This window comes from Pinus tabuliformis, chromosome 3_2 (assembly GCF_031772625.1).
Source record: "Pinus tabuliformis cultivar Carrire ecotype Pingquan chromosome 3_2, CPIR1, whole genome shotgun sequence".
Classification (NCBI taxonomy): Eukaryota; Viridiplantae; Streptophyta; class Pinopsida; order Pinales; family Pinaceae; genus Pinus; species Pinus tabuliformis.
The window spans coordinates 1,192,447,147-1,192,473,465 of record NC_142302.1 but is presented as its reverse complement, the minus strand read 5'-3'; the positions used below and the strand labels follow the sequence as shown (position 1 = coordinate 1,192,473,465).

General features: G+C 34.3%; 3 protein-coding genes across 3 annotated transcripts; all 3 read left to right on the top strand.

Moving 5' to 3' along the window:
* Nucleotides 1-14,102: 14,102 nt before the first annotated feature.
* LOC149184990 (leucine-rich repeat receptor protein kinase HPCA1-like) lies at nt 14,103-15,366 on the top strand. Its single transcript, XM_089415510.1, has 3 exons — nt 14,103-14,226; nt 14,347-14,481; nt 15,218-15,366. The coding sequence occupies exons 1-3, from the start codon at nt 14,127-14,129 to the stop codon at nt 15,364-15,366; spliced, it is 384 nt and encodes a 127-aa protein (XP_089271636.1). The 5' UTR covers nt 14,103-14,126.
* A 1,456-nt stretch (nt 15,367-16,822) lies between these two features.
* LOC149184989 (uncharacterized) lies at nt 16,823-17,306 on the top strand. Its single transcript, XM_089415509.1, has 3 exons — nt 16,823-16,923; nt 17,005-17,076; nt 17,159-17,306. The coding sequence occupies exons 1-3, from the start codon at nt 16,823-16,825 to the stop codon at nt 17,304-17,306; spliced, it is 321 nt and encodes a 106-aa protein (XP_089271635.1).
* Nucleotides 17,307-17,561: 255 nt separating this feature from the next.
* On the top strand, nt 17,562-23,647 carry LOC149184988 (leucine-rich repeat receptor protein kinase HPCA1-like). Its single transcript, XM_089415508.1, has 12 exons — nt 17,562-17,641; nt 17,727-17,798; nt 17,895-17,963; nt 18,044-18,118; nt 18,281-18,352; nt 18,453-18,587; nt 18,850-19,340; nt 19,451-19,597; nt 19,688-19,830; nt 22,224-22,446; nt 22,535-22,773; nt 23,090-23,647. Exons 1-12 carry the CDS (start codon nt 17,562-17,564, stop codon nt 23,570-23,572), a joined length of 2,229 nt encoding a protein of 742 aa, XP_089271634.1. The 3' UTR covers nt 23,573-23,647.
* Nucleotides 23,648-26,319: the final 2,672 nt, after the last annotated feature.

The following is a 26,319-nucleotide window of genomic DNA, read 5'->3' as shown; positions in this document are numbered from 1 at the left end:
ATCAAAATTCCATAATGCCAAAGGTGATAAACACATAAGAAAAATGCATCATCAAAACCTGCATAAACAGAAGTTTCAATTTGGAGGATCACTAGCTGGAATTTGCAGCTGCTGTATTGATTGCTTCGCTTGGTCTAGCTTCATTTTCCTCCTTGGATTTGACACAAATCATGAAGCATTTCACAGAGGTTGGACTAGGCATTTACCAAAATGTCTAGCCTCATGGATTAATGATGATCCATTGCATTCGAACCTTCCCGTCTTGCTGACCAGCTCTTACTATCCCTCATAGAAATCTGATGGCATGAGTTCCTAAGGCTCCCATGCTCCACGTTTTGCCAAAAAGTGTCCTGACTATTATTACAATGGTCCACCACGTGATTTGCAAGTTGGTCTGTCAACACATTCACAGTCCTCCAGATCACTTTTAGGATAATCACGTCGAGAGCTGAGAGGTGTTGAGCTATTAGTTTTGTTACCTGTGCCAACCTCCAATTTTCGTGACCTTTTCAATCCGGGTGCCTGTCTGTAATCTTCTTGCTGCATTTATGGCGAGGAGAGAATCACCTTCCACTACCGTCACCCCTATTCTTAGTCTAATTAGTATTTGTAATCCCTATTCCAGAGCCGTGAATTCAGCCTCATTATTGGTTGTTTCACCCATTGACCGACTAAAAATGTGAAGAATTTTACCTCTATAGTTTCGAATAGCCCCTCCAAGGTCGACTGGGTCAGGGTTGCCCCGGGAGGCCCCGTCAAAATTTAATTTAAGAAAACCTGGTGGAGGAGGTTGCCAGGAGGGAAGGGACGTAGCGGGTTGTAGATGTTGCACCTGAGAGATGGGGTAATTTGCTGCCACTATACCAAAAATTTGAAGAATTTGCACGTCCTTAGCTGAAGGTTTGAGCTTCTGATCAGCTTTACATCGGTTAAGGGTGGTCTCACGCATGTTCTGTATTATGGTTGTTTTAATGTCGTTTAACTGTCGTGACTCCTTTTGAAATATCCTTCTATTACTTTCTTTCCAAGTTGACCAGATTATAAAACTTGGGCTCAGTTTCCATAAAGTGTTTACTAAGTTGCAACTGGAGTAGTTTGTTCTCCAATTTGCTATACTGTCTTGAATTGAATCCCTGATTCTGTCTGATTGTTGAAAGATGTGCTCCATCCAGATCCACAATGTGTTGGTCCATTCATAGCTGTTTAATAGATGATTTATTGTTTCCTCTGCATTTTCGCATAGAGGGCATCTAAATGGTCCTGTAAAGCCTCTTTTTCGCAAGTTTTCCCAGGTTAGGATCTTGCGGTTCATTACCAGCCATAGGAAGGTTTTTATTTTCGGCCAAAGGTCTGCATCCCAGACGTTGTTGTGCCAATTTACCTTCTCCTCCTGGTTCCTGTTCTCTAGATAGTATCTGGCCTCCTTTAGATTGAAGATTCCACCTTCGAGGTTGCCCCATCTTAGTTGATCTGCTTCCTGCGAAAATCGGATTTTCCTTTTTTCCAGGCTTGAATGCAGTGATAGGAGAAGGTTATCCAGATCACTAGCCTGAGGAATGCTACTATTGTCCCACTGTCTCCAATGCTGGTCTGCTTCATGGTCTTTCCAGTACTGGTTGACCTTAATCTTTCCCTGTTCCTCATACCTGTTCTGCAAAGGGAGAAAGCCGGGATTCCCAAGTTTGGGAAGTTGCTGCCAGGCATCGTCCCAAAATAGAGTTGTATCACCATTACGAATTTCCCAGAAGTAGTGCTACTGAATGAGGTGTCGATTGGCTCTAGCCAAATTCCAAATGGGTGAACCAACTAGGGGATTATCCATTCGAATAATGTTCTGAGGGTTCCAATTGTCAGCATACTTGGCTTTCCAGATCTTTGCCCAAGGAAGTCTGGGTTCCTTAATCCACCTCCACCAGAGTTTGGCCCCGCAGGCTTTGTTGACACTTTCCGGGTTTTGAAGGCCTAGAGCCCCCAGACCTTGGGCTTGCATAGTTTCTCCCACACCACAAGAGCCCATTGTTGTTTAGCTGAGTTTCCAGACCACATGAATGCTCTTTGTAAGTCTCTCATTTTTTGGAGAACTCCTTTGGGGCCGAGAAGGATGGAGGGCATGTAGTGAGGGATGGCTTGAAGGACAACCTTGGTAAGGACTAGCCGACCTGCAGAGTTGAGGACCATGCTAGTCCATAGTTTGCTTCAATCTTCAATGTGAGAGAGCAACTTCTCCCAGTGGAGCTTTAGCCAAGGCTTATCAGTGAGAGGGATACCAACGTATCTGGAGGGAAGGCTTCTTATCCTAAACCCAAGGATTTTAGTGAGGTTTCTATGAATAGCTGAATGGGTGTTGAAAAAGAAAATGGATGATTTGTCCAGATTTAGGTCCATTCCAGAGGCCTTGCTGAAAAGGTCAGGAACAGTTTTAAATCCTTGAGTTTCCCTAATGGTAGGCGTACCATGGAGCATGTTATCATCTACAAATTGTTCGTGAGTTGTGGCTAGGCAATGAGACACAGGCTGGAGGCCCTAAATGAGGTTTCTTTCCTTGGCATATTTGATGGTTTGGATTAGGCCTTCCATGAGAATAACAAAAATAAGAGGGGAGATTGGATCCCCTTGATAAATACCCCTTGAAGGTTTGAAAGGAGAGGATGGAGCTCCATTGACCAGGATTGAGAACATGGGAGACTTGATAAGGGCCAGAATCTAGTTGATCCAGTGCAGAGCAAAACCAAAGGCTTCTAAAATGGCTTGGAGATATTTCCAGTTAACATTGTTGTAGGCCTTTGAGAGGTCCAACTGAATAATCATTCCTGCTTTCTTCCTCGATTGAAGAGTGTGGACCATTTCCTGAGCTAGAAGGATATTATCCATAATCTGTCTACCCTCCACATAGCCAGATTGCTCCTGTGAGATAATTTTGGGAAGGATTGCCTTTAATCTATTGGCTATCACTTTTGAGATGATGTTATAGAAAACGTTACAAAGAGCAATAGGTTGAAATTTTGAAGGGGTGCTAACTGCCTCCTGTTTGGGAATAAGGGCAATGAAAGTGGAATTTAGGGATTTGAGGATAGTGGTGGATCTACGGGAATCTTCCACCACCTCCCAAACTTCCATGCGAATAATTTCCCAATTGACTTTGTAAAAGTCAATGGTAAAACCATCCGGTCCTGGTGCTTTCCCATTGGGCTTTTCTTTTACTACTTCTTCTACCTCCTCCATAGTAACAGGGTGATGTAAAGACTCATTTTGATCCTCTGTTATCATTCTTGGGATGGATTCCATGATTTATTTAATGGATTCCTCCCTATCAGAATTAAGTTCTATTGCTATGTGGCTGAAGTGGTCTGTGAGGAGGGAAGAGATGTCCTGATGAGATTTGAGGGAGGTACCATGGCCATCCTTCAGTCATGTGATCTTGTTGGCACTCCTATAGTCTATGCTCAAGCAATGGAAGAACATGGTATTTTCCCCCTCTTTGAGCCATTGAATGTGAGATTTTTGTTTCCATATGGTTTCTTCCTGCTGACACCTTTCTTTCCACCTCTTCATGAGGATTTGTTCATTATTGATCACTTCCTGTGTAATGTTCCCGTGGATCCATTCTGTATGGATTTCTGTCAATTTCTCTTCCAAATCCTTTTTGTCTCTGAAGATATCACCAAAGACCTCTTGATTCCAAGACTTCAAGCGGTATTTAAGGTGCTTCAGTTTAGCATGGAATCTAAAAATTCTAGTTCCCCTGATGTTTAGATCTTCCTGCCACCATTGACTAATCCTGGAATTGAAATCCGGGTGGCTTCACCAAAAATTTTCAAACCTAAAGGGTTTGTTATTTGGTGTTCCAAGGAAAGCAGCTTCAAGGGTGATGAGCCAGTGATTCGAACCTCCACTAGGGATGATATCAGTTTCTACATTGACTCCTTGAAGAATTGTGTCTTCTGTTATGAGAAAGCGGTCAAGTCTTGAGGCTATCTGCCTATCTCCTCCTATCTTATTGTACCAAGTATGGAGTCCGTTTTTAGGGAGAACATCCACTAGCTTGGCATTTTTGATAAAGTTGTTGAATGCATCTGCATCCCTATTGAGCATTCTTATTCCCCCTCTCTTTTTGGCTAGCGAGGTTATCATGTTAAAGTCTCCTCCATAAATGGATTTGGCTATGGGATATCTATTTTTCAATTTAGAGAGGCGATCTAGCAGTTCCATCTTATCCTCCAGCTTTTTGGGGGATATAAACATTAGTAGACAGGTAAGAATTTGGGTTTCCTATGATTTGCATTTCCAGAGATATAAAGGATCTGTACGCTTCTGTTGTAATGAGATGGAGGATATGGGGATTGCAGAAAGTGGCTAGGCCTCCCTCCTTTACATTTCCTTCCACTTCCATGTATTCCATACTTTTCCTTAGACTTCTGCTTAGTCCTTGCATCTTTTGATTTTATCATTTAGTTTCATATAGGAAAATCATATCAGGGTTTTCATTTCTAACTTTCTTTCTTAAAAGTCTTTTTTTTCTTTGGCTATTTAGCCCTCGAGAATTCCATGAGAGAATTTTCATAGATAAACAAAAATTTTAAGAGGACTGTGTAAAAGCCTTGAGGGCTTTCATCTTACCTGAATTGAGGAGCATTTGACCCAGCTCTTGAAGTGCTTCATTGTTTGATCTTCGGCCTCTCTTGTTCTTATGCTTGGCATTGATATGCGGTTGTAGACCTAGGGCCTTAACGCCCAATCCCTTTGTGGCGCTTACACCTCGTTTCTTCATTAACAATTCAGTATCTTGTCTTTCTAAGAACAACGAATTCACTCTTGCAACTTCCCTCCTCTGGAATGAAATCCATTCCTTTTTGTTTCTACTACTCTACCATGTAAACTAAATCCATGCCTTCCTTTTCTAGAGTTTCACTGAGGTCCAAGTCCTCTATTCCTGTTTCATTAGCTATCATTTCTGCATCTCCTTCAGAGTCGTATGATGCTTCTTGATTTTTGAGAGGCCACATTTGAAGGAAGGGGATGTGAATCAAGGTTTTGTGCAATTGGAGCATCTTGGACTTCCATGTGAGGGATAAGATCCTATTGGTCTACTACAACTTCCTATTCAGATCCAAGAGCTTCAAAATCATTGAGATTGCTTTTGGTAGAGATACTTGATTTGGAGTTGTGCTTCCTATTGGCTCGGTGTTTTCCATTCAGATGAGTGAAACCTTCCTGAGGCTGGCTGATATTTTCTATGCCTTTCTCATTTTTCTTGTTCAAAGGTCATTCCCGAAATAAAGGGCCATTTTCGTGGCATTTCCGACATCGAAATGGGATTTGTTCGTAGTCTATAGCTTGGAAGAAGTCTTCATCTATGAATTCTAACCACAGACCCTCATGTAGGTCACCTGATACATCCATTTCAACACAGCTTCATGCACAAGATGTATACCTTTTTTGCATTGTGGCCTCCAAAGCTTTGATGAAGGTTCCTAGCTTGTTGCCTATTTTCTCTAATGCTGCAGGTCTCCAATAGTCAATGGGGAGTGAAAAGAGTCGTATCCACACAAGTACATGCTTGAAAGTTTCCTATTCCAGTGCAAAATTGGGTTTCCATGGTCTCATGTAGAGGCCTGCTGAGGTGTAAAAGTATGGACCGCCTTCAAAAATTAAATCCATGTCCTCTAGGTTAGCAAAGACTATCGTGAATAAGCCTTTGGCTCCTAGGTGGAGTCTGATATCTCCTTTTGGTTTACACTATTGTTTGATCCACAGGCAAAGAGCTTTTTTTGTTGGGCAGAAGCCCATGAACTTACAAATAATCGCGTGTATTGACATATGGTCCTTGTAAGCTTGCATTTCTAGATCTGTAATGATGACCCGCAAAATTTTTGTTGTTTTGGGTTTGCAGTGCCCTAGGTTCATTGATCTCTTCCCCGTGGTTCCCGATTCTTCCAGATCTGTATTGAGTTGGGGTTGACCACCTTCATCTTCCTTATGTTTGTTTTCGTCTTCTGCTTCTTGTGGTTCCTTGCTGGGATCGGGGTGTCCTTTATTTTTTCCTTCGAGACTTCTGATGTCATTTATGGGTTTGTGTATTTGGGCCTCCTTGGTCTGCCCACCCATCTTCTTCCTTCTTCCTGGTCCATCCCGGGCTACATTCTCCGAGCCCAAAATCTTCACCCCTTCCAGTGGGGCTTTTCCTTTCTCCAGCATTACTTGTTTGTATGAAGGGGTCTCATTGGACCTCACTCTCCTCATTTGTTGGTCCAAGGCTTGCCCATGCCTGCGCAGCTCAGTGAGCACAGCACTACCCTCCTCCAGGTTTCGTATCAGTGAGATACCGAGGTTGTAACACTGGTTCAGACCTTCAAAGTTAAACCGCCATCACTATGTTCTCCCGTATATAATTAATCGCTTGGATTTATTAATCCTTTGCGTTTATAATATTATTTTGTTGGGTTTACTATTTCCCTTCGGTTTACTATTTCCTTGGGTTTATAATATTACATGATTAGGTTTATTTGTTCTTTAAGTTTATAGTATTAATAATTCCTTGTGTTTATCATTTAATCCCTTGGATTTAATCATCCCCAATATTAAGGTTTAAATAATAGTCCTAAGGTTTAATAATAATCCCTTACGTTTACAGTGTTTATCCCTTCAATTTATTAACTTGTTGGTTTCATAATATTAACAATCCCTAGGGTTTATTGATCCCTTGGGTTTATAATATTCATAGTCATGTGGGTTGATAAATGCTTTGGGTTTAAAATATTAATTCCTAAGATTTATTAATCCATTTTGTTCTTAATATTGATCCCTTCCAATTTTTTATCCCTTTGGTTTCTAATATTTTTCCCTTAGGTTAATAATATCAAATGCTCGGGTTTTTTCATTCTTCAAGTGTTTAATGTTAATAATTCCTTTGGTTTATCATTTAATCCCTTGGTTTTATTAATGGCATGAGCTTAAAATATTAATTCCTAAGGTTTATTAATCGTTTGGGTTTTTAATATTAACTCGTTGGGTTTATTGATTCCTTGGTTATATTGATCCCTTGCATTTATTAATCATTTGTTTTTATAATATTAATGTCTTGGGTTTGTTGATCTCCTGTATTTGTAATATTAATAATCACCTGGTTTTATGAAACCCCAATATTAAGGGTTAAATATTGTTCCAAATATTTATGATTATGTCAATATCACAATAGATTAATCTAATATGGAAATCAACAATGGTCAACCATGTTTATTTTAGGGTTTATAATAGCCATGTTAGGGTTTATATGCATTGGGTTTATAATTTTTATCCCTTAGGTTTATTATTCCCTTGGGTTTATATTATCAATCTTTTCGGTTTATTGATCTAAGGGTTCATATTCGTAGGGTTTAATATTATTCAACAATGGTCAACAATAAACAACCATGTTTGACCATGATTAACCATAGTCCAACATTGCATTGTGACAAGGATTGTCTCAATATGAAAATCAATCGTGGTCAACCATGTTTATTTTAGTAATTTTAATATTTATATAAGGGTTCTTATACGTTGGGTTTATAATATAACTCCTTTTTTAATATTATTCCCTTGGGTTCAAAATTCCTTGGGGCTTTAGTAGTAATCCCTTGGGTTTATGATTCCTTTGGTTTTATAATATCAAACCCTTAGATTTATTATTCTCTTAGGATTATAATATTAATCATGGTCAACCATTGTCAATCATAGTCAACTATTGTCAACCATGGTTGAATGTCACATTGTGACAAGGATTGTCTCACCATGAAAATAAACCATGTTTATTTTGTCTCAATATGAAAATCAACAATGGTTAAGGAAGGGTATTGATATTAATTTTTCGATTTGTAATATTTATCGCGGGGTTTAAACAACTTGGATTTATAATATTAATCCATTGAGTTTAAAATATCAATCCTTTATGTTTTTAATATTGATCCCTTGCATTTTTTGATCCCTAAGGTTTATAATTTTTTCTCTTGGGTTTATAATATTAAACGGTTGGGTTTATTAGTTCCTTGGGTTTATAATGTTAATAATCTCTTTGGTTTATTAATCCCTTGAGTTTAAAATATTAATTCTTAGGGTTTATTACTCTCATTGGTTTTTATATTGGTTTGTTGAGTTTATTGATTCCTCGGGTTTATTAATCACTTGGATTTATTCATTCTTTGTGTTTATAATATTATTTTGTTGGGTTTACTATTTCCCTTGGGTTTATAATATTAAATGCTTAGGTTTATTTGTTCTTTAATTTTATAATATTAATAATTCCTTGGGTTTATCATTTAATCCCTTGGGTTTATTAATCCCCAATATTAAGGCTTAAATAATACTCCTAAGGTTTAATATTAATCCCCTAGGCTTACAATGTTTATCCCTTATGTTTATTAACCTGTTGGGTTTATAATATTCATAGTCATATGGGTTTATCAATCCTTTGGGTATAAAATATTAATTCCTAATCTTTATTAATCCCTTATATGTTTAATATTGATCCATGCAATTTTTTATCCCTTGGGTTTATAATATCTAATGCTTAGGATTTTTCGTTCTTCAAGTTTATAATATTAATAATTCCTTTGCTTTATCATTTAATCTCTTGGTTTTATTAATCCCCTCAGCTTAAAATATTAATTCCTAAGGTTTATTAATCGTTTGGATTTTTAATATTAGTTTGTTGGGTTTATGGATTCCTTGGGTATATTGATCCCTTGCATTTATTAATCATTTGGTTTTATAATATTAATGACTAGGGTTTGTAATCCCTTGGGTTTATAAAACACTGATATTAAGTGTTAAATATTTGTCTAACTATTTATGATTATGTCAATATCAAAATATATTAATCTAGTATGGAAATCAACAATGGTCAACCATGTTTTTTTAGGGTTTATAATAGTCATGTTAGGGTTTATATGTGTTAGGTTTATAATTTTATCCCTTAGGTTTATTATTCCCTTGTGTTTATAATATCAATCCTTCCAGTTTATTGATCTAAGGGTTCATATTCCTAGGGTTTAATATTATTCAACAATGGTCAACAATAAACAACCATGTTTAACCATGATCAACCATGGTCTGAAATTGCATTGTGACAAGGATTGTCTCAATATGTAAATCAATCGTGCTCAACCTTGTTTATTTTAGAATTTTTAATATTTATCTAAGGGTTTTTATACCTTGGGTTTATAATATTACTCCCTTGGGTTTAATACTATTCCATTGGGTTTATTATTCTTTGGTTTTATAATATCAATTCCTTGGGTTTATTATTCTCTTAGGTCTATAATATCAATCGTGACCAACCATTTCCAATCATAGCCAACAATGATAAACCATGGTTGAATTTCGCATTGTGACATGGATTGTCTCACCATGAAAATAAACCATGTTTATTTTAGTGTTTTTAATATTTATATTATGGTTTACGAATATTGGGTTTATAATATTAGTCCCTTGGGTTCAATATTATTCCCTTCGATTCATAATCCCTTTGGGTTTTAGTATTAATCCCTGTGGTTTATGTATCCCTTGGGTTCATAATATCAATCCCTTAGGTTTATAATATCAATCATGGTCAACCATGGTCAACGATAACCAACCATGGTCAACCATGGTCAATCATGCTGAGATCTTACATTATGACAAAAAATGTCTATGTATAAAAGTCAAGGACAATCATGGACAATCATCGTCAACCATGGTCAATGATGGTTGATGACAGTCAAACATGTTTTATATGATCAAACATTGTCAACCATGGTCAATCGTGGTCAAACATGTTTGAACATTGCGTTTTGACAAAACTTGTCTCGATATGAAAATCAACCATGATCAACCATGGTCCAATGTGGCATTGTGACAAAGATTGTGTGGATATGGAAATTAACCATGTTCCAACATGGCATTGTGATAAGGACTGTCTCATGATCAACCATGGTCCAACGTCGCATTGTGACAAAGACTCTGTGGATATGAAAATTAACCAAGGTCAACTATGGTCGAACATGCCATTGTGATAAGGATTGTCTCAATATGAAAATCAACCATGGTCAATCATGTTTATTTTAGTTTTCATAATATTTAACTTAGGGTTTACATACGCTGGGTTTATAATATTAGTCCCTTGGGTTTAATCTTATTCCCTTAGGTTCATAATCCCTTTGGATTTTAGTATTAAACCCTTGGGTTTGTTATTCCCTTGGGTTTATAATATCAATCGATTGGGTTTATAAATATTAATCATGGTAAACCATTGTCCATCATAGCCAACCATGTTCAATGTTCAAATTGTATGGATATGAAAATTAACCATGCTCAACTATGGTCCATCATTGTGTTCTAACAAATATTGTCTCGATATGAAAATCAATCATGGTCAACCATGGTTAACCATGGTCCAATGTTGCATTGTGACAAGGATTGTCTCTATATGGAAATCAACCCTTGGGGTTTTATATTAATCCCTTGGGTTTATTGTTCCTTTGGGTTTAAAATATCAATCAGTTGGGTTTATTATTCCACACTCAACCATGGTTTATTATGATGTCAACCATGGTCAAGCCTGGTCCAACATCGAATTATGATAAGGATTATCTCCATATGAAAATAAAAAATGGTCAATCATGTTTATATTAGTCTTTATAATCTTTATCTTAGAGTTTATAGTTGTTAGTTTTATAATATTAGTCCCTTGGGTTTAATATTATTCCCTTGGGTTCATAATCCCTTCGGGTTTTAGTATTAATCCCTTCGGTTTATAATATCAATGCATTGAGTTTATAATATTAATCATTTTCAACCATGGTCAATCATAACCAACGATGTTCAACCATGCCCAAACAAGGTTGGATATGGAAATCAACCATGGTCAACCATGGTCTAACGTTGTGTTCTAACAAAGATTGTCTCAATATGAAAAGCAATCATGGTCAACCATGGTTAACCATAGTCCAATGTTGGATTGTGACAACGATTGTCTCTATATGGAAATCAACCATGGTCAACCATGTTTATTTTAGGGTTTATAATATTAATGTTAGGGTTTATTATCCCTTGGGTTTATAATTGTTATCCCTTAGGTTTATTATTCCCTTGGGTTTATAATATAAATCCCTTAGGTTTATTGATGACGGTCAACCATATTTTATAGAATCAAACATGGTCAACCATGGTCAATCATGGACAACCATGGTCAATCTTGGGATTTTAGTATTAATCCCAAGGGTTTCTTATTCCTTTGGGTCAAACATGGTGAATGATAGTCAAGCATGGTCAAGCATGCTTAAATGTCGCTTTGTGACAAAGATTGTCTCCATATGAAACTAAACCATGGTCAACCACAGTCAACCATGATCCAACATCATATTGTGACAAATAATTAATTACTATTATTAACTATTTACATTATTAATTATTATTATGTACAAATGAGTTAATTATTATTGTTATTATTTATTTAATTAATATTCATATTATTACTATTTACCAATATTTAAGTAAATAAATATTATTATTGTTTAACAATAATGAACTATTTTACTATTATTTATTCTGGATTTTAGTAAATTATTATTATTATTATTATAGCATATAAAATGCAAATACAAATGAAAATACAAATATTTATATTTTTTCTAAAAATAATAGTAAAATCTATTTATTTTTAATAAAATAAGTAATTATTTATTTAACATTATAAAAAATGAGTAATAAATTATTATTATTATTATTATCGTATTTTTTATTATAGAAATGAATCTTTATGGGTATATCAACCACATTTGCTAAAATAATAATTATTATTAGGATTATTATTGTTAATTAGTATCACTAATATTATTATGAGTTAATATATTATTATAATAATAATTATATTATATTATTGATGACGATGGTTAACGTCCATTGATAGGAAGCTTTGGTCTATCGGACCTAAAGAAACAAATTATTTAGTTTGATTTAAGATTTTATTCCTATGCTCTCACTATAATTTTGACATTGTAAAAGGCTAGGAAGATCAGTATTGCAACAAAGATTATGAAACTGAAAAGTTTCATAATGTTTAAAAAGTCTAAATTGCTTATCAAGATCAAATGGGCACCTTGGGAGAAGAACAATATCTTATAATAATAATAATATTATTGTTACTACTATTACTACTACTACTATTACTATTATTATTATAATTATAAGTATTATTATATTATATTTTTATAATAACAAAACAATATATTATTATTATTATTCTTATTATTAATTAATATTATTAATATTTTTATCAATTAATATTATTATTATAATATCAAATAATAACCAATATATAAATATATAAGAATATCGTTGTTGTTATTTATATAGTTATTAATAATCATAAATAATTTGTTTTAAAAAAAATACACATAATAATTATTAATCTGGTTGATATAAGTCTATTGGCATACATCAACCACATTAATAAATATGATTGTACTAATAAATAATAAAATACAACTCTATTATATAACACTATATATATCTATATACCTATCTGAATTAAATTAAATAGTGTATTTTTAATTTAAATCAATTATAATTTTTGATGTAAATTTTAATATAAAATAAAATTAATATTAAAAAATTGTGAATATATGTTTTATTAATCATTTAAAAAAGCTATTTAATTTTATAAAACAATTAAATGATAAAATCGTCATTAGCTTAATTGTGGCTGGTTGTTTTCTAATGAAACAATTAACATCATTTTAAATAAAAATATTAGGAAACGACTTTTATTTTTAAAATTTTTAATTCAAAAAACTAATAAATATCCCCTCTCTGATTTTTATGTAAAAAACCAATAAATCACTTTCTCTGGATTTTAAAAATGAACGTGCACCCAATTTTTATGTGAAAAAACAATAAATCACTTTCTCTTTATTTTAAATATCAAGATGCACCCCATTAGGGAGTTTCTGTCTGATATGAAATAAACTAAATATTTGAAAAATTCGTCGATATATCTCACCAACTCGTCACCAGCCACTTCGTTTAAAAAATAAATTAAACATATTTAATTTTATACAACAGTTAAATTATCCTTATATTACTCGAGTCAGATTGTTTGTTTTAAATAAAATAAATGACTTATAATTTTAATAAAAATATTAAGTAACGACTTCTATTATTAAAATTTTAATTCATGAAACTAATGCAATTCTCCTCTCTTGTTTTTATGTGAAAAAACAAATAAGTCACTTCCCCTTGATTATAAAAACAAATCTGCACCAATCTTTTATGCCATTTATAATACGAACTTATTCTCTGTCAACGTTTTTCTGCAATGCCTCTGTGTGTGCCTCGACTAGTCGACTGGTCATGAAAGTGTCAAACGTCTAGGTGGAAATGGTCGTTCGACTGGTCATGAAAGTGTCAAACGTCTAGGTGGAAACGGTCGTTCCGTTGACAGTATACAATCGGATGGACATTGGCGCAGTAATTGGACGGACATGGATGACTGCGTCTATGTTTGTTTTATTGTTGAATATTTGAGGAATTGGCAATTGAGATAAAGATACTTGTATACAAAGGTGTTGTTTACTAAGGCTACAAATTTATTTACACGGTAAATATCAGGTTATTTGGTTAAAATCTGCTAAAAAATATTTTGATATTGAGTTATTGGATTAGAATCTAATAAAAAATATAAATATTTGAATATTTTTTAAGGTAAAAAAAATTCAACAATATCAAAAATTTAGTAACCCAAAATCTTGAAGTCTTACATATATATATAACCCAAATTTTCAAAACTTTCTGCAAAATTGCAAAATTTTATAAAAATCTTACGTAAATTTCCAAATTTTATAAAAATCTTACGTAAATTTCCATATTTTGATGAGATTTTTTAAAATTAGATGTATACAAATATTTGTAAAATAATAAATTCCAACCTTGGCTCCCACTTATCTCATGATTATTTCATCAACCAGTACTTCAGACCAAGTCAGTTGGCGTAGCGGTCTATCCGGTTCATGACATAACGAGACGAGAAGAACTCGGTGTAATATATAAAGAGATGAGAGTACAAAATATCTGATTACATGTCTCCTGTTTAGTGTTCTCTGTTTGAAGGATCAGCCATGTCTCGCCTCTCGACCTCCGTTTCACTCCTCCTCCTCGTCGCAGCTTGGCTGTCAGCGTCATTTGGTATTACCACAGGATTCACAGTCAGCAGAGATGGTGAGCGCTGTTGTCGAGTATTCATTAAATCTGTATTTCATTTAATGATTTTCTGCCAAAAAAAAAAAAAAAAAATTGTTAATATTGCAAATGGGTGATAACGTAGCTTCATGTGCTCAGTGAACAACATGATACTGGTGCGACTGCAATGGGGAAATACGCCCCCGACATGGAAAGGCCAAGACCCTTGCGGTTCGGTCTGGGATGGCGTTTCCTGCACCGGTTCCCAAATAACTTCACTGCAAGTCTTCTCATGTGCACCTTGGTTTCATATCATATTAACACTATCTTATCATCTAATTGGATATGTATGCCATTTTTGGAACTTTCTCGATGAGTTTTTAATTCTATCTAACCGAATCATTGCATCGGAAAATTATTACAGGTTTTTGGCTTCAATGAATCTCACAGGACCGATGCCCCTTGAAATTGGATATCTTTCAGCTTTACAATATCTGTAAGTCGAATAAAACCATTGCAACATTACCAACAAGCCCCATGTAAAATTTAAATTACGTATTAGGGTAGATATCAAACCCCTGTTTTGATAGGCTTATACTAAATCTATATTCAGTTTAGATACAAAATATTACCAAAGGAGCTACGTTATCTTGTATAAATTCTTATGAAAAGTTTATAAGAGTTACATTGTTATGAAACATTAATTATCAGTGTCTTTGACAGAACCCAAAGATGTGGGTAACGATAGTTGTGTAGATTGAAAATTTCGTGCAACCATCCATGGAGTAAAGTCAACAATGATGTCACAATTTACAATATCTATAAAGCCACTTAGATGTAGGTGAAAAATTCTTATAAATCTACCTAGTGAGTAAAGTCAATATTGATGTCAAAATTTAGCCATATATAAAGTAATTTAGCCATATATAAAGTCAGTTAGATGTGCTCACATCTAACTGAAAATTTCTTCTAGTATAGTGTAAACTTGCACAGCCTTGTGATGTGATCCACAGCTGGTGAATGTCGATAGGTTTTGGCAATACAGTCAGTGCTCACCAGATTCCTTCACAGGATTCGCCACAGCAACCTATGAGTGGTCGAATTGATGCCGTGCAAGTTGTGATTGGCGATTTTTTGCATTCCAGTGGGCGAGGACTTCAAACTCTTCTTAATGAGTGATTAGTGGGCAAGTTCATATGTAGTAATAATGGCTATGGCTATTAACAATAAATAAAATATGAATTTAAAAATATAAAATAATTAAATTTTAAATTTCATGATTCAGAAAAAGTCATAAAAATATATAAAATTATATTAGATTGTTTTTGGGATTCAATTGAGTAGTTGTAATTGACTAATTTCGGTAATCCTAATTGACTAATTTCTCATGATTTTTGAATAGTCGACTTAGAAGGGTGAAGAAGTAGACTTTTCCATTTCTTAACAACGCTTAACTGTTCCGCACAATCAAGCCCACTTACCTTGCTTCCCCATTTGCAAAACCTTACCAAGTATTGTGTCTCATGAACCATTCAAGTAGAGATCCCTTCACTCTTTTTAAATTTAAATGGTTAAACAAATTTTAATTTATTAATATTTAATTAATAAAAAACCTTAAAAAAATTACAAAATTTAGTGAAAAACACCTATCAACTTAATTACACATATCAATTTAGTTACATATATAATTATACAACTTAAATTAATTACATTTCTAATTATAATATAAAATCCTACATTAAATAAACTTTAATTTACTGACATTCAATAATAATAATAATAATAATAATAAAACAACTATATCAAAAATAACAAAGTTCAATAAAAAAAACACATATTAACTTAGTTACATACATAATTATACAACTTAAATTTATTACTTATCTAATTATAATATAAAAATCTACATTAAACAAACTTTAATTTACTTATTAAAGTAACAAAGTTAAGTAAAAGACACGTTAATAGTTACACATATCAACTTGCATACATAATTATACAACTTAGATAGTTACATACCTAATTATACAACTTAGCTTTAGATTTTAAGAAGTCCTAAAATCCCTGACAAATCAACATGAAAATCCAAAATCACATAAGCTCCTCAAAGTTAGACTCAAAGTTACACTACACTCTTGCAAAATTGTATGAAAAGAAATTCATAGTTTTATTGAGAAATAATTAAATTCAACTCACAGTTACACTACACTCTTGCAAGATTCTATAAAAACAAATTTAAAATTTTACTGAGAAATAATTAAATTCAAAACTCTAAATTTTTGATAAGTGTTTTAGTGTTTTTCTCATAATATTTACATAAATTATTTAAAAATAATTATATTCAAAATTCAAAATTTTTAATAAATATTTTAGTAAAATAATTATATTCAAAATTCATAATTTTTGATAAATTATTTATATTTATATTTATATTTTCTTTTCGAAAGCAAATATTAAATACATGCACTAAATTAATAATTTTTTCACTACCTTTTCATATTCATATTCAATCGTTAAAATAAATAAACAGTAACTTAGTACATTGTGCCCAATATTTACCTTCCTCAAAAATGGTAAATATAAACCTGTTTTGTCTCGAAGAAGAAAAAAAAATTTGATAAAAAACTATATGCGGATGACTGGACCGAACTTTCGTTACAAGGACTTATCGTACAATCCAGGCTTGGGAGGACCGATTTCGACTACCTTAGGAAATTTGCAAAATCTTCAGAGATTGTAAGCATCTTAAACCTTCTGATAATCGCATGATTGGAACGTTGGTATTTGGTTGATGACTAATCTCTAGCTCTCTTTTAGGATTTTGCTAGGCTGTAGCTTTACTGGGCGCATTCCACCAGAGCTGGGCAACCTGCGAGAGCTCGTTACTCTGTAAGTAAATCAAACACTCAATTTTATGAACAAGAAGACAAGTACAAAGTATGAGCTCCTGAACCGTCATTGTCGTTGATAGGGACATGAATTCGAACCGTTTAAGCGGAAATATTCCTCCTTCTTTAGGTAATCTTACCAAACTCTACTGGTTCGACATTACCAACAATTCCATTGGCGGACAACTTCCAGTAGAGCTGAAGGGGCTTGTTAGTTGCGGTCACTTGTGAGTATTATTTTATATTTGCGAGCGTGGCTTATATGCATGGTTTATACTGAAACGTGAACTAACTCATTGGTGGTATTGTCGTTGGCCGTTCAAGCCACTTTAGTCAAAATCAATTCAGTGAACTGATTCCACCACAGATTTTCCATAAAAATATGACCCTAAAACATGTGTAAGTACCATAAGGGTTTAATTCAATTCAATTCACATGAAACTATATCATTCAAATTAGAAGCTGATCAGTAGTTCCATCATTATTATGCACAGCCTGTTCGATGGCAATTCGTTTAGCGGGGAGATTCCCTCTACTCTTGGAAATGTCTCAACCTTGGAGATCTTGTGAGTCTCAGATACGATCCTTTTTAGTTTATTCAGTTTTAAATATCAAAACACGTGACCATCGAAATCTTGTAATGATTGACAGGAAGTTTGATCAAAATTCTTTTGAAGGTCAAATACCGTCCAGCATCAGACAACTAGGAGAACTTACTCAATTGTAAGGTCAACTCTGGACTGTATTTGGACTGTTCATAGGTTTTATAGCTTTGTATCAAGGAAAAATATGTACTCATGATTCTGTGCATTTTGCTAGGCGTCTATCAAATAATAAACTCAACGGTTCTATTCCTGACTTATCCGGATTGAACAGCCTTCTGTACCTGTAAGTAATGTTCAAATTAGCTAATTAAGCCAATCATTTTATCAACTGAAGATTTACAAAATAATATTTGTAATTGTCAGGGACCTAAGTAATAACTCATTCGAGGTATCCAATGTACCAGCCTGGTTATCTGTTTTAGGATCATTGACCACTATGTAAGTTCGAGGGACTTGATGTTTACTAGCAATTAAAAAACTACGATACAAAGATATGGCCAGTTATGGCCTTTATGATCAGTGGTCAACAAGGGCTTAAATTCGTATTTTGTTATTTGTCAAACTAATTGGTTTTTCTATCCCTTTTTCCTTTTTCAATAGTATGATGGAACACAGTAGCTTGAATGGGCAACTTCCTTCTGAAGTCTTTAGCTTGCAACAACTTGAGACAGTGTGAGTGTATTCACTATTTTCTCTGCCGTGCTGCCAATATTAAAATGACGCTAAAGATCTGACATGAAGAGTTAGTAATCCTTGTTTTTGAATGGCGCAGGATTCTCTCAAATAATTCTATTGACGGATCTCTGGGAATAGAATCCAATGTCAGCCAGCAGCTCGAATTGATAGACCTTCGATACAACAACATCATGGGCATCTCCCTTGGAATAAGCGATAACGAAACTTTGCTGTAAGAAATTTCTTAATAATCCTCTAATCTAATAGATTTTGATTTCTTTTTCTGTGCTGTATGGTATTAGGATGGCGTGCAACTTTTTTCATTGAAGTTGAAACTGACAATTTGAACCATTACAGAAGACATGGTAGGAGAGGGGATAATCGCAGAAGCAATATGACAGTTTCTTGAGAACCCTAAATTGTGACATAGTTCATGGTTAAATCTATTTAGATTCTTATGTTAAGGTTCAAATGGTTCATGTTTTCAAACGCAGACTTGAAGGTAATCCTGTCTGCATTTCAAACCCACTTATATCAAGTGGCCCAGCATGCCACACAGAAGATCTTCAATTGGTTTCCTACCAAACTGATATAGCACAGTGTGGAAATTATACCCCATGCACTGAGGATTTACAGGCAGTTAATCCTCAGACTTGTCAATGTGCAACGCCGTATGTGGGCACCATGGTCGTCAGATCTCCCTCCTTTTCGAGTTTGACGAATGCTACCAGATTTCACAAGCTAGAGAATTCTCTATGGACCCAACTAAACTTGACAAAGGGGTCAGTATATATCTATTGCATGTTGATTGATGTCTACGGGCAGCTGAATATACAAGTACGGCTTTTCCCACCGCTCGGGAGGAAGAATTTTCAACGATCGGAAATCCTAAAGATTGGTTTAGCTTTCAGCAATCAAACGTACATTCCTCCAGCTGGATTTATACCCTACTATTTCAAACCAGCAGTTTACAACTTTCTGCTCGGTGGGACATTTCACTTTTCCTCTTTATCTCTCGGTTTGTGATGGACATTTATATTATTTAATAGACGTTTGCTTGACCTGGAAATGAGGTTTCCCGTTGTCTCATTTCAGAGGGGTCGAAGGGTTTAAGTTCAGGGGCAATCACTGGAATAGCAGTTGGTGCCGCAGTGTTGGTCCTTGCCATTATTGCCCTTGGGATTTACGCATTACGGCAAAGAAGGAAAGCAGCACAAGCTGTTCTTGCCGCAAATCCGTTCGGTAATTTATCATTTCTTTTTTCAAGTAATTTATTTTATCTTTCACCATGTAAATTTCGTGTTAGGACTGAGGATTGTTTTTTGGGTTCAGCTTCCTGGGATGTAACAAGCAGAGGAGATAGTGGAGATGTTCCAAAACTGAAAGGTACCAGAGTGTATTCGCTACAGGAACTGAAACTGGCTACTAATAACTTCTCCATGGATAATGAGATTGGTTCTGGAGGCTACGGCAAGGTACAGAACTTGCTATGGTGTCACTTTACAATAAAATAAGAATTCAATAGATTGTTCCAGAAGAATGTAGAACTAGTTTCTGTAAATATTAGGCAACATGTATTAAATTCACTAAACACAATCTGTACAATATAGAGGGAGAGGGTAGAAAGTTATTTAATGTTTTGGTCCGGCAAAATGTTGACCTAGTTTCTACACATATTATAGAAGGAGAGTGTGGAAAGTTATTTAAAGTTTTGGTCAGGCAGAATGTTGACCTAGTTTCTGCAAATATTAAGTATCATGTACTAAACTCAATCTAAAGGATATAGAGAGCGAGGGTGGAAAGTTATTTAAAATTTTGGTTGTGAAGAATGTCTACAGTGTTGAAATCGTAATTTCAACGCAGACGCCAGAAATCGTCGAGCAAACCCGCCGGAGAGTTCTCGGGCCAGTTTCCGGGGAAGGGAATCTCCGTACTCTTCAACCCGAGAAAATTTGGAGCCGCCACGTGTTTCTGACCTGACGTAACGCAACGTCACGTTCTTGGGAGGTAAACCTCAGCAGTTGTATGGCTTCCGATATTCACCTCCGCCGTCCGATCTCCTTGGGTGTTGTCAGCCGTCGATCCTGGACGCTGCTGCCCGCCTGCGTCAAATCAATGTTTGCGTGGAGTGAACGACTTTCTCCTGTTGACCGCCGTAGAAGAGTAATGGATTTTAATGCTTGACGCAGTTTTTTGGTGAACGCCCTTTTAAATGGTTATGGGCACGTTATTATATTTTTATGCATGTACGTAGTTTAGGTGTGGGCCTTTAATATTATTATGGGCCATGTTTTTTTTATATGTTTTTATATATATATATTATGTAAGCTCGTGCCCTCACAGATAAGTGTTGTAATTTGTGTTGACCATATTATTGTAAAACAAAGCAGTAGCGAAATGTAATATGGCAGTGTAAAAAAAATGGAAGGAACAGGGCAGCGAAAAAGAAGAAGAATGCACATCAGTGCATAAGGAGTTCAGCCTGTGTTTGTTGCACACCAGCGTATGTTTAATTTTGCACAAATTTTGTGTTGATATCTTTTGTGAAGAATATGAACAACGCAGCAGCGAATATATATATTTCTATGTTATGTTGTTTTATTGGGTATGCAATGTAAAGCTGGGAGCAACGCAAAAGAAAAGAAGGGCTTGCTACAACAATGTAAAAAAGGAAACATGGAGTATTATAAAACAGAGATTGAAATGTAAATTTTTTTTGATGTTGTCCAAACGAAGTGAAGAAGACACATAATGTTTTGAGTTCCATATGTAAATTTATTTTACAGCAGTATGTGTAAAATATTTTTACAGAAGTATGTGTAAAAATAGTTTTACACCAGCAAATGTAAAAAAAGGGGTTTTACAGCAGTAAACCCAGCACAGTAATTTCTCAGGTGAAAAAGAGATTTGGTTGAATGTTGTTTTTGGAAAATCCCTCACAGTAAAAGAGGATGAAGTTTGTAACAGTTTTTTTTTAAAAAGCAATAGAAAATGTTTTGTATGGCTGTGTAATACTCTGTTCTGAGTAATTTTATTTAAAAGCTTCCCTGTGCATAAAGATCCTGAGACAGAGGAAACAGAGCATTGTCTCTGTTGGTTATTTAGTTGGTTTTGGTATTTCCCATTTAAAAAATACCCAACATACAGGTATAGAGGGTGAGAGTGGAAAGTTATTTAATGTTTTGGTCCGGCAAAAATGTTGACATAGTTTTTTTTTTGGGGGTAATATTAAACATCAAGCAAAGCTATGGCAGGGGTTTTTTATTTTGTCTATTGGAAAATCTTTATTTTCTAGATAATATGAAAAAGTCTTAAATCAACTCGCAGAGGTTTGGTCTAGTCCGTGAGACTGCAGCTCAACCCCGTTCTTACGGGCTGGATGGTTCCCTCTAACAAGACTACTATACCACATACCACCGCCTTTGCCATTCCACCAGTCAATCAAATAAAAACCTAAATCAAATTATTTATTATACCAATTATAACATTAGTATATAATGCTGAATTAGTACAAATAATATATAGAGCTATCCATTAATAAGCAGAAACAGTATATAACACCTGTCCAATAATATATTTGATTAAATCTAAAGTATAGTATATACAGCCCCAAAGAGTGGTATATACTGCCCCACTCATTCATAGACTAATAGCTCCCTATATTGGTCATATTGGTTGCCTTTAGTGTGTGATGCTTAATATTAACACAAGGAAACTATGTCCTAACCTATATAGGCTTCAGAACATTGGGCTACTTCACAGATCCCAGATTTAAGAGGAGCAAATAGCACGCCGCCCTTGGATAAGTTTTCAGATGTTGTTCTGAGTATCTTGACAATCTGATCTTTGACCCCGTGTCGTCTTTCAGGTGTACAAAGGGATTCTGCCCGTTGGCAGAGAGATGGTGGCCGTGAAACAAGCGAAGAAAGAGTCCAAGCAGGGTGTTTCAGAATTTAAGAACGAATTAGAATTGTTGTCTCGTGTTCACCACAAAAATCTGACGGCACTGATTGGATTTTGTTTTGAGGAAGGGAACAGATTACTTGTTTATGAATACATGCCAAACGGGTCCCTTAGAGATAACCTCTCTGGTAGTTTGCTGCCAACACTTATTTTCTGTTTCTTTTACTGAGTTGTGGCGTCGATTTGAAAATAATGATTTGTCTGTCCAACTAACAGGTAAAACTGGAATTCGTCTTGATTGGAGCAAGAGGATCAATATCGCATTAGGGGCAGCGAGGGGACTGGCATATCTTCACGACCATGCAGATCCACCCATTATACACAGAGACGTGAAGTCGACCAACATCTTGCTGGACGAGAATCTGAATGCCAAGGTATCAGATTTCGGACTCTCCAAACTTATTGGAGAAGCAGAGATCATAGATCACGTCTCAACTCAAGTCAAAGGGACCATGGTGAGTATCAACATTGTCCCACTTAAATCATGCACACTTTTGCAAATGCAGAAGCCCATTTGTATAAAACTTGAGTATGGTAAACAATATCTGAGATGCCTGCAAGCTATTTTCTAATCTAAATTATGTATGGACATTGGACACCATTTAATATGATTTTCAGTTCTAGATATGTAGTTTATTTTGACAACCTATCAAATAATAGGTGCCTTCAGTTATTATCATAAGTTTTGGTGGAATCACCCATAAAACACACATAGCTTAGGGTTGAACTAGTCTTTGCTTATGCAAATGTCAAAATCAATGGCTTGCGCAGGGCTACCTCGATCCAGAATATGTCAACTCACAACTGCTGACAAAGAAGAGCGACGTATACAGCTTTGGCGTGGTATTAATGGAACTCCTAGCATCTCGGCCACCCCTAGTTGAACGAGGAAAATATCTGGTTCAAGAGTTGAAGACTGCAATGGATACTGGTGGAATAAATGCAGTCCGACGCCAAATACTCGACCCCTTTCTCAGAGATTCTCTAATTTCTCAAACACTTCTTCAAAGCTTAGTAGGGTTATCGCTGCTCTGCGTGGAGGAGTCGGCTAATCGTCCAATGATGAAGGATGTGGTGATGGAGTTGGAATCCATAGCAGAATCTCTGAACGCAGCGAACCAAAACGAGTCTGAAGCAGCTGCTCCTCCGCGTGGAAGTCACCATGCTAGGTACGTTTATGCAGGTGGAATCTCTTCCAGTTCCTTTGATTACAGCGGGGAATACACTGTGACCCACTCCATAGATCCCAAGTGACGTTATATCCCTGCAAGCACTTCTATGTGGACGCGACGTTAAGAATGACAACCACACTTGGAAGGTTTCAGACTTTAGTACGTACGTAAGAATGAGTATATCCATTCACTGTATCTAACAATGTAATGGTGATATCAAGGATGCATTTGAATCCAAAATATGGACAATGACGGGTGGACGTAGCAGTTTCTAGTTTCGTTACAATTTATGGTTTTTAGTTTTGAGTTTCTTATGTTTATTAATTTATGGACAATGACAGGTGGACGTAGCATCTTTCTAGTTCTGTTACAATTAATGGTTTTTAATTTTAAGTTTGTTATGTTTATTAATTTTAATTTTGTTGATTTGAGGTTAATCTTTTTCATTACGAACCTCCCACTTTGAGTGGGACCATGGGGACACCTAATTAGATTTTAAATACAGTAGAACTTAAATTGATATACCAAGTAGAATTTAAATTTTAGTAATTAAATAACTGAGTGGAAATCATTTTTCTTCGAGCGAAATTTTTATATAGAGTTGGGTTTTATATAGAGTTGGGTTATTTGTTTGGCAAGCTTTTTTTTGGGTGGAAAAAAGTTTTTTCAGATGACTATAAACTTAAATTATTATTAACTTATTATTAAAAATTTTAAATTTTGTATATTTTTTTTGTTTTGAATTTAAAAATATGATATTAAATTTTATATATATATATTTTGTTTTGAATTTAAAAATATGATATTAAATTTTATATATTTTTCTTTGTTTTTAATTTAAAAATATGATACTTATTATGGAGGTTGTTTTAAATTTAAAAATATAGTATTTTTTAATTGTTATATATTTTTATTTGTTTTGAATTTAAAAATATGATATTTTGTTATGTAGGTTGTTTTAAATTTTAAAATATGGTATTTATTAAGCTAATAGTTATATTTATTTTGGAATAAGATTTTTTAAATTTTAGTTTAATTGTTAAGGATTTAACTTTCATAATAGTTGAGATTTATTTTTTTAACATTTTAATTAAATTGATTAATTGAAAAGAATGTTACATGAATATATATAAAATGAATATGAGTTATGGTTTTTTGGGCATGTGGTATTACTATGTTCATTAAATATTATGTTAATTCCCAAAAAAAATAATACATCTACCTTATAATCTCTCACCATTAAAATACTATTTATGGTTAAGTTATTACAATTATGATATGAACTCACGTCAAGTGACTCCAAAAGCAAGTTAGCTAATGGGAGGAGGTTGGAATTGCATATCCATAGGGATATAGATAATATTTTTAAGAAGTGGATGTTGATTGTATTGTAGTTTATTTATATATTTTCCTTCTATTTGTTTGTTGATTGTATTGTATTTTATTTATATATTTTCTTTACATTTGTTTAGTGTAACACTCTAGGTTTTAGGGAAGATTTATTATGGTTATTAAATTTGGTTGTATGATTTATTGTATTTATTTTATATTGTGATATTGATTGAGATTGGAAGCCAAATAACAAGTGATTACTTAATTATCATTAATTAGGAATTTGGACATGTTAATATAATATAATTGTTTGTCTTAATTAAAAGATATAGTTAATAAAGAAACAATTACACCTCTCTCCTGAAAAAGGAGAGAAGGGTGAAGAGAAACAATCATGGAGCTAGGAGACAGAGACCAGTGGGAGGTTACTCGTTGATAGTCATCTGAGTGCAAGACTTGAGGCTGGACCGTGGAGTCCTAAGGCCCAAGGCGCTAGTTGTAACTGGATAAAATCGAGGCGTGGAAGAGAGAAAGTGCTCGAGGGAGAGACAGGAGATAATCACCATGCTCGAGGCTTTTAGGAGAGACTTTCCAGATGAAGCTGGGTTGACCCATTTACAAGTTTGGAACAAATAAGTATTCTAATCTATATTTACAGGATGGTGTTACGTAGTGAGAAATTATTTGTTTCTAGGAGTATGATTAAACAATCATATTTAGTGATAAAGATGCATTAGCAAAACAATCGTATTCAGTGATAAAGATGCATTAGCAAAACAATCATATTCAGTGATAAATATGCATCAGTAAAATAATCATATTCAGTGATAAAGATGAATTTGTAAAAAAACCATATTCAGTGATAAAGATGCAATAATAAAATCAGTAATATGTAGAGAGAAATATGAATTAGTACTCAGAAATGTCAACAAACAACAAGCATGAAACCTCTCATACTCAGCATTTCTTGTCAAGATTATATATATAAATATGCAGAAAAGTATAAAGAACAAATCGATAATGAAATCTCACATTTATTAACTTTGGACCAATCAAAATATATGTATAATCTCTCATATATCAACGTTAACTAAATTTTGTCCTCATGTCAACTTATCTACCTCCTCTGCAAGCTAGAGACGGACGAAAGAGGTCATTTGACAAGAACAGACCAAACCCTTAGAAATCGATAGAAGGTATAATGAAACCCTAAGTTGAATTCTAGTTTCAACCAAGAAATATCGATTCATGAGGTTACTGCTATAATACAAACGACAACGTTATAAGGAAAAAGTAGAACGATTCTCAACAATAACAACCCTCTCGCAGAGGTGTGTCAACCAAAATTGAAGTAGATAAAGTGTTTCAAGTTAAGCACAATTGACATAACCAAAATACGAAAACACATACCATTCTTTCAATAGACCGATATAAAAAACAAACCTTTAAAGATATATATATATATATATATATATATATATATAGACACACACACAC

What these genes read in the sequence shown, in the direction of transcription:
- LOC149184988 (XM_089415508.1), top strand. Translation starts at nt 17,562, where the DNA reads ATGCACAGCCTGTTCGATGGCAATTCGTTTAGCGGGGAGATTCCCTCT. An exon ending in TTGAACAGCCTTCTGTACCT is followed by an intron (nt 17,964 to 18,043) that starts GTAAGTAATGTT and finishes TGTAATTGTCAG; the next exon opens with GGACCTAAGTAATAACTCAT. An exon ending in TTGCAACAACTTGAGACAGT is followed by an intron (nt 18,353 to 18,452) that starts GTGAGTGTATTC and finishes TGAATGGCGCAG; the next exon opens with GATTCTCTCAAATAATTCTA.
- LOC149184989 (XM_089415509.1), top strand. Translation starts at nt 16,823, where the DNA reads ATGACTGGACCGAACTTTCGTTACAAGGACTTATCGTACAATCCAGGC. An exon ending in TTGCAAAATCTTCAGAGATT is followed by an intron (nt 16,924 to 17,004) that starts GTAAGCATCTTA and finishes GCTCTCTTTTAG; the next exon opens with GATTTTGCTAGGCTGTAGCT. An exon ending in CTGCGAGAGCTCGTTACTCT is followed by an intron (nt 17,077 to 17,158) that starts GTAAGTAAATCA and finishes TGTCGTTGATAG; the next exon opens with GGACATGAATTCGAACCGTT.
- LOC149184990 (XM_089415510.1), top strand. Translation starts at nt 14,127, where the DNA reads ATGTCTCGCCTCTCGACCTCCGTTTCACTCCTCCTCCTCGTCGCAGCT. An exon ending in ATTCACAGTCAGCAGAGATG is followed by an intron (nt 14,227 to 14,346) that starts GTGAGCGCTGTT and finishes TCATGTGCTCAG; the next exon opens with TGAACAACATGATACTGGTG. An exon ending in TTCACTGCAAGTCTTCTCAT is followed by an intron (nt 14,482 to 15,217) that starts GTGCACCTTGGT and finishes GAATGTCGATAG; the next exon opens with GTTTTGGCAATACAGTCAGT.